Source organism: Pinus tabuliformis, chromosome 8 (assembly GCF_031772625.1).
Source record: "Pinus tabuliformis cultivar Carrire ecotype Pingquan chromosome 8, CPIR1, whole genome shotgun sequence".
NCBI lineage: Eukaryota > Viridiplantae > Streptophyta > Pinopsida > Pinales > Pinaceae > Pinus > Pinus tabuliformis.
Window position 1 is genome coordinate 770,096,137 of NC_142294.1, and position 15,183 is coordinate 770,111,319.

The 15,183-nt window shown below is 38.7% G+C and overlaps 1 protein-coding gene across 1 annotated transcript; it reads right to left on the bottom strand.

Annotated features, from left to right (window-relative positions):
• Positions 1-10,202: 10,202 nt before the first annotated feature.
• Positions 10,203-12,190, bottom strand: LOC149237854 (uncharacterized). Its single transcript, XM_089369409.1, has 2 exons — positions 12,026-12,190; positions 10,203-11,048 (listed from the first exon to the last, which is right to left on the bottom strand). Exons 1-2 carry the CDS (start codon positions 12,188-12,190, stop codon positions 10,203-10,205), a joined length of 1,011 nt encoding a protein of 336 aa, XP_089225535.1.
• Positions 12,191-15,183: the final 2,993 nt, after the last annotated feature.

Genomic DNA, 15,183 nt, shown 5'->3' on the forward strand with positions numbered 1-15,183 from the left:
TGTTAATAAATAAAATAAGACAATATTGTAGAACACAAACTGGCTAGAATGGTGGTAACTATCTCTAAATAAAGAGATGGAAGCTACATGCATTCACAAAAGTTATTACAAGAAGCAAAAAGAAGTTCCTTTTGACATAAAGAGAGAACCCTAGTGGTCCAAAAACATAACCATAGAAGATAAAATGCCAAAATTTTGATGGGAATTGAGGTGGTTAGTTGGTACATCAACTTTCTAGGGGCATAACGTTTTGTATACAATATCCATTTTGGGTGCACAATAACTTGTTGAAAATAACTATCTAAGGAATACAACTTTTGGATTGGGTTAGGGCATGAAATTGCAACCACTAGCCCCTGAAATTTCCAAAATACATTGTTTGGGATGTTAAAACAACCCTAGAAGTTTGGGACCTTTAGATCATAGAAAAAGCACCAAAAAGATAGAGAATTGTCGAGATAGTGGAAGAGGTGGGTAAACACTAATATCCATCTAGATTGTTCCTCCATATTTAGGAAGAAATTTTCCTTATTGCATCAAGTCCCCTTATGAAATGGAGAAACTTCTACTGAATTGAGCTCCCGGTTAGCGAGTTACCTTGGTAAAGAAGCTACCCTACTTTCACAACCTGGTAGAGTTTTATTTGTTGTCGGTGGGTATCCTTTCTCTTCGTATCCATTATATGATCCATTGTATCCTATTCAAAGAAACCGATATTGAGTTCTATGAGGGATAATTGCTCAATTTTCTCCAAGGTGTCCAAAGAGGCGGATAATATGGTCAAAATAACTCTACATTAAATATTGGGTACAAGCCAAGAAAAGGAAAAATGCTTAATTCAAAATCATTTTCACCCACAACCATTATGATTGTGTAAGACCAATATTATAGTGGTATGAACTACCTATGAGGGTTTGTGAGGCACTCTTTCTATATATCTAATAACACCTTATCACCAACCTGAAACTTATATGGAACCTTATGCTAGTCATGTAGTTACTTGTACTTACCATTAGCTTTTTGCGGGATATCATGGACGTGTTGTTGGAGGTGATATGTCCATTAAAAAAATTCTACTATATTTGCCTAAATATAAGCATGCGAGGACTCTGTCATTAAAGATTAAATGGGCATAACTACATCGATTAGGGCTAATGGTTGGAAAACCAAGCACACATGAAAATGACTCTGGCCAATAGATCTATAGAGGGATTTACTATAACGATGTTGAACATATGGAAGGATTCCATCCCATGTACACAGATGCTTGGAGTTTTAAATGTGCAAGCTATGCACAATCATCTTGCTGACCACTTGTATTTGTCCATTTGATTACGGCTGAAAGGCAGTCGATTTGGTCAATTTGGTATCCATGAGAGACCATAGGCTAGACCAAAATGTGTTGAGGAACATGCTATTGCTATATGAAATAATGGTCTAAGGTAGAAAAAAATGAATCCAAACAAGCTACATGGAGAGTAACAATGGCTTAAGTTGTTATGCTTTTCTTACATGGTGCTAAATTGGCCATCTAAGAGAACCAATCAACAACAACAATCACACAATCATTAACATGGTTCATGGATAGAAAACCTAACATGTAATCTATTGAAACTAACTTCCAGTGGTTGCTCAAGGTAGGTATAGGAGTGTATGTCCCATACTTTTTGATTGTTGGTTTAGCAATGCCACAAATAGTGCAATATTTGATATACCATTGGACATCTTATCAAATCTTTGACTAGTATAAATATTTATACAATACTACTACTATAATTTCCACATGAAATTTCCTTGCCACCTAATTATAATGTACCTCCTAGATCAACTTGTCATGCTCACTTGAAGGATAAAAAACGTGGCCCAGGTAGCACAAGAGCACAACTCCGAGGTGGAATCATGGAAATTTCTTTCCTGCGATCAACATCTGGTATGTGGTAGTGAAGTCAGAGTCACTATTGTATAATTTTGACCACCCAAGGGTCTACTTCCTACAAGATTTAAGAATTGTTCTTAGAACCACAATTGCAGCTCATTAAGGTAGTTTGCAACATGATTGGTTCTATCCTTAATGTATTTGATGTTAAAATGGAATTGTTGCAAGTATGTGGACCATTTTTTATGATAGTCAAAGTTTGTAACTTTCCTTGTGTTACATAAATTGCAGAGGTGTGTGACTAGTGTAGATGATTGAATCCTTTCCTAAAATATAATGATTCCTTTATTAGTAGGTCTGCATGATGGGATACGTATCCTTGTCAAAGGTGGGATATCTTAGAAAAATATTAGAGAGTGTTGCACTATAATATTTCACTAAATGTCCCTGATGAGTGAGAATTGCACCAATATCATAGTTAAAGGCATTTGCCTCAATATTAAATGGATTTTGCAAGTTTTGTAGGTTTATTACTGGTGTATAGTAAATGTAGTGCTTCATCTCCCATGATCTAGATTGGATAATTATATATTTTTTTCATTCATCTCGATTCTTTTAGAGTAGAAAATGTGGAGGAATCAATTCACTGGAGCATTGTTACCAATGAGGTCTCAATTTGGAAAATTGGGGTTTGAAACATTCTGAGAGTAGTTTGAGGTATCAAATGGCATGTTTTGGGGGTAATTTTTTTTCTCTTAACCAATGCATCCATTTGTAATATTCTACACTTAAATACCTTTCTAATAATGGAATAATCACCATAATTTGAGTTTGTATGAAAATGTTATGTGACTCGAAAGTTGACCTTCCTTTTTCTATCACCATAATTCAAGAGAATATTGTGTTAGCCCAAATTGGTCATGGAAAAGGGACTAGTAATGTTATCAAAATGAAGAAGTCTATAAAATAATCCATATTGTAACTCTAGCTAATAGTTGAACAAGTCAAACTCAGTTGTTAGTAGGCTATCAGGCCATGTTATAATAGAGCCACTAGGAGGAAAAGGGATTCCATTCTATTTGAGTGCATTTCTCCCATAGATAAGAAGAGTAGCCAAGTGTGGATAGGGAAAGAGAAAAAAGAGAGGATTTGTACATTGTAGTAGGCCATAAGCCACATACCTCACTTCTTTGTACTTACATCCATTTTCCATTAAGAGAAATAGAGTGTAACAACCTCACCTCTAGTTGGGTTTTATCCTGTAATGGCTTCCCAGGTTATATCTTGTGTTATTTTTTGGCTTGTGACTTTTATTTCTCTATTTTCTACATAATTATGAGTTACACGTATATGAAATAAATATCAATATAGGGAGAAATAAATCCTCAAGTGTAGATTTCGTATTTCAATCATAATTTTATCATTTCGATAGTGACGAACTATCTAGGCGAATATCAATGCTATTTTATGAATCATATTGGTATTAGAGAAAAAAAAAAATTTGGGTATATTATGGGGAGTTATAGGGGATAAAGATTAGTTAAACCAAAAGTCACAAAAACCCAGTCATGGTTGATGAATTTGTGACTAACCTTCATGATCGCGAAGAGGAGAGGTTTGCATGGATGGAAGCACAAGTTTTAGATATAAAGCATAATGTGACCCTCCTCATGGAATCCATGACCAATAATCTCAATCTATTCAGAGAAGGTGTGGGTTCTAATGCAAAGGGGAGTTCATAGGGAAGATTGGGAAATCAGGAAGAAATAAAGGAGTAGAAGAAAAAACCTAAAAAACAATCAACCTAGTTTGAGTGGCTTGAACCATCCATAGTCCCTATTCAAAATGGAAGTGAGTGTCAAAATTAAGCTGTAGGAAGGTGAGATTGATGTTTTGAAGCTAAATCACTAGTTGTAGCAATTAGAAGCTTATTTTAGTGTTCGTCATTTAGTGGAATAACAAAATATTTTTTTTGATTGAATGAAATTAGAGGGCCATTCCTTGTATTGATAGGAAATCCACATTGATTTTTTAAGATTGGAGGGGGATCCTCTAGTGAGTAAGTGGGAGGATTTAAAGACCTTCATAAATTAATAGTTTTACCCTACTGGGTATGTAGAGGAGTAGTGGATCCAATGGTATTACTTTAGGCATAAGAAGTGGTAGAGTACATCATAGTACATATGTCACCCATTTTATTTTCCCAATTTGATGATGTAATTGAGAACTTATAATGATGGGATGCCAACATTGATCCTACAATTTAAAACTCTATGATGTGATATAATGTTCATTTTTATCAAAGAAAATAAAAATTCTATAGCTAAAGGAAGGGGGATATCCAATAGATTATGATTCCTTCAGAGCAAAAATTCCCTTAATTTAATTTTCCCATTTGATGAGATGGTTAAACTTCCCAAGAAGCTTCTAATAGGACGATGGGAAGATGAAGGGTGAAGGTGTGATTGTAAAAACAAGAGGCATGATCAATTGAGAGGTTATTCTTCCTTTAGCTTTTCAACCTATTCCATTTTCTCTCTCATACATTATTTTCCCCCTCATTGAGAAATTCAAATTGGTAAGAGAGATGGTGGAAGAAACCATAGAGGCTCGGACCTTGTGACCGGTTAAGAGCTATGAGAAACATGTTATGTGATAGAAAGTGAATGTTTTGTAGAAATCTCTCTTTGGACTAGATGTCTCTAAGGACTGGGAATGGTATTTTGTGTGTGTGGGACATAGATCAATAAAGAGGGAAGGGTTAAGAGACTGTAGAGATTATATAAGGACTCACTTGTCTTGTGCATAGCTATATGGTATTTTTCCAAATGTTTATTAGCCTACTCAAATATGGAAAGGGTGAACATTTAGTTTTTCATGTGTCTAAAGGAGAGTTTTCTTCAATTTAATGTTAAATATGGTTTGAAAAATATGTGATAAATCCTTGAATTTATTTTTCTCTCAAGTCATCAAGAATTTGGCTCAACGATGGCTAGCTACAGGAAAGATTGCAACACAATCTTACCTCTGGTTGGGTGGAGAGAAACTCACTCTTCTTTAGTTCCAAATTCGTTCTTTTTTTTTTTAATTAGATAAGTGCTTCTATGTTTGGTAAATGAAAATCATTATTGCAATAATATATGTATGAAAATGTAATAATTGAAATTGTTTATTGTCAGCAATTTTTTTTTAATTAGATCTATTTATGAAGAATAAACATGTGGAGGATATGAATTATGTTTCTAATAATATTGTTAATTGTTTTCTTAACCTTTGAGTAAAGAAATGGAATTGATTTTGGAATTATTTTCTTCCTCATAGAGATCATATTAATAAAATTTCAAATTCATAGGATGATTGTGTGCATGCATGCCTTCCCTATTTTTTTTTTCTAAGTTATACTAATTCTATTAATGAAAAAAAGATATCATACACCAAGGTCGAAGCCTGTACTTATCCATGCTAGAGGAATGTCATCAACCAGCAGAAGTCTAGATTTGAACTGCCCAGAAGGGAAACTAGTCTGTAGCCAAAAAATTTCAGAAAATTAGCTTTCTGCCCACGTAGGGGAAACCAGCAAAGCATCCAATTTTGTATCATTGTATCTAATGAGACCAAAAAATGAAAACCCAACTGAAGAGCCGAAAATTTTATAGTTTTTTCCCCAAAATCCCATTGAAAACAGAAAGCTAAAAAACAAAGTCCCAATGAACCTGAGACACGTGGCAGACTATGTGACGGACACGTGGCATGCTAAGTGGCAACAAGGTGGCAGACAAAGAGGCTGACACACGGCATCGAGGTGGCAGGCTAGGGACATGGCGGTGACGGAGGGTGCTCCTCCACGATGAAGCATCTGTACTCGTCCATGTCGCCACTTGCCAGCGACAATGTCTCCATGTCGCCATCCTGCAATGGCGGGTGTTCTTCCTCGATGAGACAACAATATTTGTCTATTACCCAGTTATTTTGTGGAGCCTCGTTCACTTCCTTCCCTGCGTGTCTGGTCTGCTACTCCTGGCTCTGCTCCCCTGCACCTTGAATGCTCGTCTGAGCCAGTTCCGGTTTGGATTTGGTGTGGCTGCCCCTTGCTGTGGTGCACCCACCACTAGCAATGTTCGATATCCCAATTGCCCTGGTTTGGCCACCTCCCATCATTCCTTGCTCCTCAGTTGTCGTGATGCGTCAACTAGCCTCGGTGTCTTGTGCCTCAAAGCTCTTCTCTTCCTCGTGAAAGCGTATGGTTATGGTGGTCGTGATGAGGGGCTTGTTCAGGGTGAAGCAGAAGGTGAATTGGGCATTCTGGGAATGCATATGAGGAGAGAGTGGAGTGCCTCTGGGAGATGGGCCAGAAGTGGAGGGGAAGCTGCTGGGAGGCGAGGCAGAGGCCACCGAATGGAGGCGATCTCTTCCACTGCGCGTATTGGCGTAACGACCTGGGATTTTCTTAGCCAGAGAGGAGGTGGTATCCGAAGCCAAAGAGCGCTAGGGGCAACTCAGACTCCCTCAGTTCCCACCCCTACGGCTGCGCATCCTGTGTCGCACCATGCTGTCTGCAGGTGGATGCGAATTTCATCCAGAATTGGGCACAATGGGATGCAACGTCACAGTGGAGCTTGCGGACAATTCAGCAGAGGGATGAGCAACCAGGACCGAAGGGATGATAAAATGACAATCTAGGCTGTGGGTGAAGTGGATGCCCGAGCCAAAATCAATACAGCAAAGGAGGTTGCAGCATCTCCCTGTGGTTGTGCGGGAGCTGGGTGCAGTCACTGCATGAGGGCAGAGGCATTGCAGGGGCCGAGGTTGCAGGGGTGGATAGGCAGGAGTAGAGGTGATATTCTCCCGAGAATTCATGTTTGCCTTGAGCTGAGGTTGATGGCAGTTATCAGAATGGAGGCAGCGCTCACATAAGGTGCATTTATGGCGATTGTAAATGCCATTTTTGGACCACTGTGCTGACCTGCGGGAGGCCATGTGGTCTCGCCACATGCCAACCCAGTTGGCGGCCACCTCACTGTCCTTAATTGTCACCCACATCCAGGAGATGGGCGTCCTTGTGCACTAGGTCAGTGCAAGCTTGCAAATGATATTGGTCATTTAGAATGTTGATTGTGCCAGAATGTAGGACTTGATCCTGTTCAACCCCTATATTTTCCAAGAGATCTGCTACCTTGTTGTTGTCCCTTTTAACATGAATAAATGTGGTTGCTCTCCTATTTTTCATCCATTGCTCTATTATTTCAAGCCTGGCCACTAGTTGCCAGTTTTTGGCAACTCTCGAAGCAATGCCTCCTAGTTGTATTTGAGTGACCATATTGATTAGAATTTGGGAGTCCCCCTCTATTATGATGGGATGAAAATTATGTTGGTGTGCTAAGTTTATACCTTGCCATAATCCTTCCATTTATGCGGAGTTGTTCATGTCCCAACCAATGGAGCCGAAGTATATTAGCAAGGGTCAGCCTTCATGGTCTCTGAATATGCCACCATGTCCTGCTTTACATGGGTTGCCCTTGGAGGCACCATCAAAATTTAGCTTTATCACCTTCTGTGGGGGGGAATCCAATGTGAGAGCTGCTTGGGGATAGTACTAAGTCTATTGGGATCCAGTTGGACCTGTTGGAGCTTGAAGTTCCAATTTACCCATATGCTCTATTCCTGTGTCTGGGTGGGAAAGTCCTCAGCACTCCACTATTGGAGAGCTAGAGTTTCCTGAATATTCTGACATAGGTTGGTCCATATGATCTCTAAAGTAGTTCTTTGGTTTTTGAAAATTAGTTTGTTTCTTTCCTTCCAAATTGTCCAAAAAAGGAAGCCCGACAGAATTGTCCATAGCTTATTGAGAATTTTGCTGTTATAAGGCTCTGGAGTCCAGTTGCGGATGGTGCCCTTTATATCCCCTAGAATTCTGCATGGTCACTGACATCGGAAAGTAAGTTTTTCCCACAGTTGGTTAGCCATGTGGCAGGAGTCCATGAGGTGCTGAATAGTTTCTTCATGATTTTGACAATTAGGACAGTAGGAGGGTCCCTGGAATCCCATTTTGATTAAGTTGTCCCAAGTGAGAATTGTTTGATGATATATCAGCCATGTGAAAGTGGAAATTTTTGGCCAAATTCCTGTAGTCCATATGCGATTCCAAGCAAGATCAACTGGTTCCTGTGTTTGGAGCATCGACTGGTAGGCTTCTTTTGTGGTGTATACTCCTTCCGGTCTATATCCCCATCTTAGAATGTCTTTTCCAGTATTATATCTGATTCTTCTACTGGTGAATTCTTTGTGTAGCTCCAAGTTATAAGCTTCTATTTCTTGCTGTGTTATTTGTGCAGAAGGTTTCCATTGCCTGAAGCCCTGATTGGTATTATGAGTCCAGAATTGTGCTACATGGTCCGTCTAGTTGATGTTGTTTCCATTGTGATTTGTGCAAGGTAGAAGTTTTGCAATTTTTGGTCTCTGTTGCCATGAATCCATCCAGAAATGCGTGGTCCTCCCTTCATGTATCTCCCAAAAGCTATTCTTTTGGATGATCTCTCTATGCTGTTTTGCTGCATTCCAGATTAGGGATCTTGTGGTCGTGGTAGTTACTCTTATCAGCTCTTGCTGCAGTCTATTGTTTTCATATTTTGCAGTCCAGAGTTGTGCCCAGGGATTTTGTGGGCATGAAACCCATTTCCACCATATTCGTGCTCCCATTAATGTGTTGCTATGTTGCGGGTCACGTAATCCTAGACCTCCCTGCTTTTTAGGTGTACAAACCGTGTCCCATTTTACTAACGCCCATTTTTTGTTTTGCCCTGTGGATCCCCATAAGAAATTGTGTTGCAGATTTTTTATTCTCTTTAGCACCCATTTCAGCGCAGCAAGAATCGAGAAGAGATATAGGGGCATGGATTGTAAGACTGCCTTTATTAGGACGAGCCTGCTTGCCATGTTGAGAGTTCTGTATGTCCATGACGATAGGCGGCTTTCAATTTTCTCAATGAGTTGTTGCCAGGAGGCATGCTTTAAGGCTGAGTCTATCAGTGGAGCACCCAAATAATGAGATGGGAGTTTGGCTTGAGAGAATCCAATGATTCTGGCAATGATTCTTTGAGTGGCTACAGGAGTATGGAAGAAGAATATTTGTGATTTGGCAGTATTTATAGTGGTTCCAGAGGCTTTTGAGAAAGTTTCTAGAAGAGCTTTGTAGGTGCGGGCTTCACTAACAGAGGGATGTCCAAAAAGCATATTGTCATCAACAAATTGTTGATGTGTGATCACAAAGGTTCCATGTCAGAGACGCCTCTAAGGTCATGAGATTGAAAAGACTGCTTATAAGACGACCTAGACCTTCTGCCATAATAATAAAAAGAAATGGGGATAATGGGTCACCTTGGCGGATTCCTCTAGAAGGGGAGTAGGGTTTAGAGGGGATTCCATTAACTAGAACAGAGAAGATGGGGGAAGTTATTAGATTCATAAGCCATCTAACCCAGGTCGGGCTAAATTCGAAGCAGTCAGCATATGTTTTATATAGGAGCAGCTAAGTGTGTCAAAGGCTTTAGAGAGATCAATTTTCAGAAGCATACATGCCTATTTGTTTCTCTTTAAGGAATGGATGGTTTCATGAGTCAGAATAATGTCGTCCAAGATTTGACGTCCTTCGACATATCCGGATTGTTCTGGTGAAATGAGAAGAGGGAGGAGCGGTTTGAGGTGATTTTCAATTACATTCGAGATAATTTTGTCTATGACGTTGCATAGTGCAATGGGCTTGAACTTATCCGGAGTGATTGGCTGAGCTTCTTTGGGAATAAGTGCAATGAATGTCGCATTGAGAGAGGGAAGTAGCCAATACATAACTCGGGATTCTTCGACCAAATTCCAGACTTCTACTTTGATTAAGTCCCAGAATTGATGGTAAAAGTTAGAGGTGAAACCACCAGGGCTTGGAGCTTTCCCAACTTTCAATTGATTTAATGCCGCTTCTACCTCTGTCAGGGTGATCGGTCTTAGAAAAAGCTGATTGTGCAAGTTGTCTATCTGTAGGTGGCTCTTGATGTACTGTTTTGAAGTGATTAGTGAGCTCTTTCTCGATATCTTCTTGTTTCTCCATTCTGTCTCCCCGTGGATTTTGAATATGCGAGATGGTATTATTCATTCTTCTTTGAATGGTTGTCCGATGAAAGAATTTGGCATTTATTTCACCTTCTTTTAGCCATCTGATTCTTGAATTTTGTTTCCAGAGTAGTTCCTCTTGTTTCCTTCTTTCTTCTAATTTTGTTAATAGAACTTGTTCTTGACTTGCAAGTTCCTCTATTTTGCCTCCTGTGATGATCTTCTACTATAGCTCTTTCATACATTGCTCGAGGACTTTTTGCTTTTGAAATATATTGCCGAATGTAGTGTAATTCCAGGTTTTGATTTGCCTTTTCATGTGCTTCAGTCTTTGCTGGAATTGATACATAGTTGAGCCACCATTGGGAATGAAGCTCTCCCATGCTGACTTGACCACTTTTTTGAACTCAGGGTGGATGAGCCAGAAAGCTTCAAATTTAAAAGGTTTCCTGTTTGAATTTCCGGGATTCTTCCATTGCAAGGAAATAGGCCAGTGATCTGAGCCGGCAATGGGGAGTATGGAGGCACATATATCACCACCTAAATGGAAAAATTTGTCTGAGATTAGATATCTATCCAACCAGGAGGAGATTTGTTGAGAGCCCATCCGTTTGTTATTCCATGTGTAAGTGCCATTATCAAATGGTAAGTCAATTAGCCAGTTGTTTTGAATGTATTCTTTGAAGCTATTGCTTTCATTGTCCAACTTTCTTTTACCTCCAAGTTTTTCCTCCAACCGCGTGATCATGTTGAAGTCACCGCCTGTGATCCAGAGTGGATAAGTTCTTGTAGAATTGAGAATCTCCAACGTTTTTAGCAATGTAGTCTTTTGCATTACATCTTGAGGGAAGTATACATTGGTCAAATGGCCATGTATGTTGGTTCCAATAAGGTGGAAAGTTTCTTGAATAAAATGGTGTGAAGCATGGAAATCTGTTAGGGAGACATTCTGAGTATTCCATGCTATGGCAAGCCCTCCCGAAGTTCTTGGTGTATCTACTGTCATCGTCTGACATCCCGCCCAAGCTTTGGATAATATGGAAGCTAAGGTGCTAGTGTTACTTTTTGTTTCCTGCATGAATACAATGTGTGGTTGTTCTTGCTGAGTCATGTTCTTTAACATTCTGTATTTCCCCAGACTGTTAAGTCCTCTGACATTCCATGAGATGAGCTTCATGGTTGACCTGTAGGTAGAGAACGGTAGTATTTAGTCAACTTGGAGCATCTTCCGGACTCCACTAGCATTTCCCCAATTAGGATGGTGCGCTGTAGATATGTCTTTCTCCCTCTCTTCTTCCCATCTTTGATGATATGTTTCCCGTCCCATTTACCTCCTTGTTGTATGCCCAATGTGCTGTGTTGATGCACTCTTGATAGTACTACTTCCAAATTTTCAAGTTGCCTATCCGGTATTGTGTCAAACTCTTTCCTCTTACAAGCTTGTTCTAGACTAAAAATGTCTATATCACCTAGATCAAAGCTTTCAGGTTCTTCTTCCATTAAACTTTGTTGACTGTTGTCCTCCATGTGGGGTATTGGCTGAAGAGGGTCTGTCAATAGATTATCAATGTCCATTACTTTGTTGGACCAGAGGGCTTTGTTATTAGCATGGTTGGGGATGGGTTGCATGGTTGATGCATGTGGATCAGAGGAGTTAACTTTTGATGGTTGACTGGCTTCATTATGAATAGGTGTAGAAGAAAGTTTGGTGGATGGAGCAGAGGTTGTCTTTGTTGTCGCGGGGGGATCTGATTCAGGCATATCTAGGTTTGCCAAAATATCAAAGCTATTGCTTGAGGATGGAACGTCTGTTGATAGAGTAGCATTTTTTGGTGTTGTGGGTGGTTTCTTGGTATGCTTCTTTCTACTGGCCACTTTGGTAAACCCTTCTAGATCATATTTTCCCCCATTGTATGTGGATTTAGGAGGAGTGTTTAAAGGACAATCATGGAATAGGTGTCCATGGGCATGTCACCTCCTGCATCTGAAAGGTACATGTTCATAATCTATGGGTTGTATCCATTCAAAGTCATCGTGAAGGATACTTACCGAGTCCGTCAGTGCCTTGCCCAGATTCATGTAAACGCAGATACGAGCATAGGAAGTGTACCGACGAAGCTTTGTTTCCTCTGTTGCCTTTATGAACTCGCCTAATCCATTACCAATGGCTTTAAGTGATTCTTCATCCCAGTATTCCAGCAGTAAAGAGTACATGTGGATCCAAACTGGCGCCCAACTAAAGTCTTCCTTATCTGGATTAAATCTTTCTACCCAGTCTCGTAGATAGAGACCCGTTGCGTTAAAGAAATAGGGTCCTCCATCTAGGACACAATTTTTGTCTGCAAGGAAATTAAAGATGGCTATGAAGAAGCCTTTGGGACCTAGTTGTAGGGTAACGTGTCCTTTGGGCTTCCACTTTGAGGTTATCCAGCCTTGCAGAGCTTTTTCAGTTGGCCAATAGCCTATAAATTTGCCTATCAGTGCATGGTCTTTCATGTATTGTATTTGTGCATTGATTCTGTGACTGGGGAGCTCAATCTTGGGTCATTCTGTAGCAATGGGCTTGCAAGTGGACGACGATGCCTTCTTTGGTTGCTCAGATACTGCAGGGTTATCTCCTTTTTCGTTTTCCAGATCCTCTTGGGCATTCTTCTCCTGCTGCTGCGTAGGCTGTACCGCTGGCTTCTCTGCATTCTCAATTCCGCCTTCAAGTGGGTATTCATTGTCGCAGTCTTTGGGGGGAGGCGCTAATGCCTCCCCCATCGGAGTATTCATCGGTTTTAGCTACCAGATGTGCCAAGCCTGAACTGGTAGCAGTCCTGCTTGGACCTGAGAGGTTGCTTGCTCTGTTTCTGCTCCATGTAAGGGTTTGTCAGAAACCCTAGTCTGCCAGTTTCCTTTAGCTTCTCCTTGCTAGAGAGAGACGACCCCCTAAGAAATTTTTATCAACATATGCATGCCTTCCCTATTACTTGCATGCTTGTTTTTCATTAATTTTTTCTACATGATATAAGTCCCAAGTTTTCCTCTGATTTAAAAGGATATGAGGTGCAAAAAAGAAGACGAGGAAGAGTTTTGGGGCCATTCTTGGAGTTTAAAAGTGGAATCCAAAATGTGAATTATGGGGTAAATAGGTCATCTTGGAATTATATATATATATATATATATATATATATATATATATATGGAGATTTCGGTGGCTGAAAATTGGACAATAGTGAGGGGAAATCTCGTTGAACATTTGTTTGAAATTCCATGTCTCTATTATCTATATTTTTAGATATATGATATGAGAAGTTGGGCTTCTTGATTTCTTCTTTAAACATGGCATATTGGAATTTTCACTATATCTTTTCTTCCGAGAGATTTCAAAGGCTCAAACTTGGATCATAATGAGGGGAAATATTGTTGAATATTTGTTTCAATTTTTAGATCTTTGTTCAATATAATTTTATATATATGCCTTTGGGAAGTTGGGTATCCTAAATTCTCTTGAAATTATGATTCTAAAACTTCAACATGGTATTTTCCCGATAACTTTATTTCCTTTAGGTTTCAAGCCTTGAAAATTAGGGGTGAGAGAGAAGATATCTCAAATTAAATATGGTATAAGTTTTATCTTGGTTCTCTATAATTTTATAGATATGCCCTAAGGAAATTGGGTCTCCTAAATGCACTTGAAATCATAACTAATTGTTGTGATTATAAAAGCACAAAAGAAACATAAAAAAAAATTGATACCCCTTATTCTTAATCAAGATTTAAGGGACTGGGTTTAAATGTGATGGCCCGCAACCATAATGAAGGATTAGGGGGTTGGGTGTATGATCGAGTGGTATTAGAAGTATGTCTCAACATTTAACTTGGGTGGGCTTGAGTATGGGGAAGAATTTAAGTCTTAAATTAATATCTATGGCATGCATGTGTACTTATGTGAAATTATTTTGTTGTATATATGAATACACATATGTTACTTGAAGGCTGAATTGAGTTAAATGAAACAAGATAAACATGTAGGGTGGTCTAGTCCTGGAACAAATGATGTAAAGTTAATAAACATGTCTAATTGTTATTATTTTAATGGTGATAATATGTGTGGGTTATTCAGTAGATAAGAATACATTCTAGTAGTGAAAAAAAGAGAAGGATGTCTAGTAGAAAGGAATAACCTGTTACTAAAAAGTTCTCTCTTGAGGAAAAGGGGGGTGAAGAGGGAACAACTCTAAAGATTATTGAGAAAATCAAGAATTTGAAGGAATAATTTCAGAGTTGCAAAGTAGAAAAGGAATGGTTTATCAAAGAGCAATAAAGATAGAAATAATTGATCACAATGTTCTTGAAAAACATTTCTAAAATTCAAAAGAAATTGCAACAGGGACCAAATATTGGTAGTGATTGAAAAGACCCATATAAGAAAATGGATAGTACTTTATAAAATTAGAAACATGAATTGACCATGAAAAATACAAGGAAGAGTGCATCTAAGAAAAAAAACAAAGTATAAATGTGGCTACCTCCAGCGAAGACTCCTCCTTTGATTCATCTAGTGATGGGACAACTAGCTCAAATTGGATGTGTAGCAATAACTCACATAAAAATGAAGAAAAAACATCACTCTAAATTTACATTGCATGAAAAATTCAAGAAGAAAAAACCAACCACCTTAAATGGAAAGATAAATAAAGGCAAGGAAGTTCAAGCATTGTTATTAGGATTGAATAAATAATGTCATATGCGTGATTATTCATCAAACATGAAGGAAACGATAACAATATTTAACATGCATGGGAAGGAATACACATGGTAAGAAGATATCAAGAATGTGAAAGGAATCCAAGAAAAGGACACATCTTGGAAGCATTCAACAAGTACTTCATATATAAGTACCTATTATAAAGGTACTATGATGAAAAGGTCAAATAATTTCACAATTTTAAGTTTGGACAACTCAGTATAGAAGACTATGCGAGCATATTTTTGGATTTGTTTCAATATGTGCCTTTTATCAAAGATGAGAATGTGAATAATCAAAGGTTCATCAATGGATTTCCTTAGTCTTACCAAATCTATATATCATTTAATGAGCCAAGGACTATAGATGGCACAATAAGAAATGTCAATTGTTATTAGAACAATAAAAGCATAGAGTAGAAAAAATAAATGCTTGTAAAATGGAAGATAAATATGGTATGAGGGAAAGAAATTCA

Coding starts and splice junctions, on each gene's coding strand:
- LOC149237854 (XM_089369409.1), bottom strand. CDS start 12,190: ATGTACTCTTTACTGCTGGAATACTGGGATGAAGAATCACTTAAAGCC. Junction 11,049..12,025: donor GCAAGGCACTGACGGACTCG/GTAAGTATCCTT, acceptor GTATTCATGCAG/GAAACAAAAAGTAACACTAG.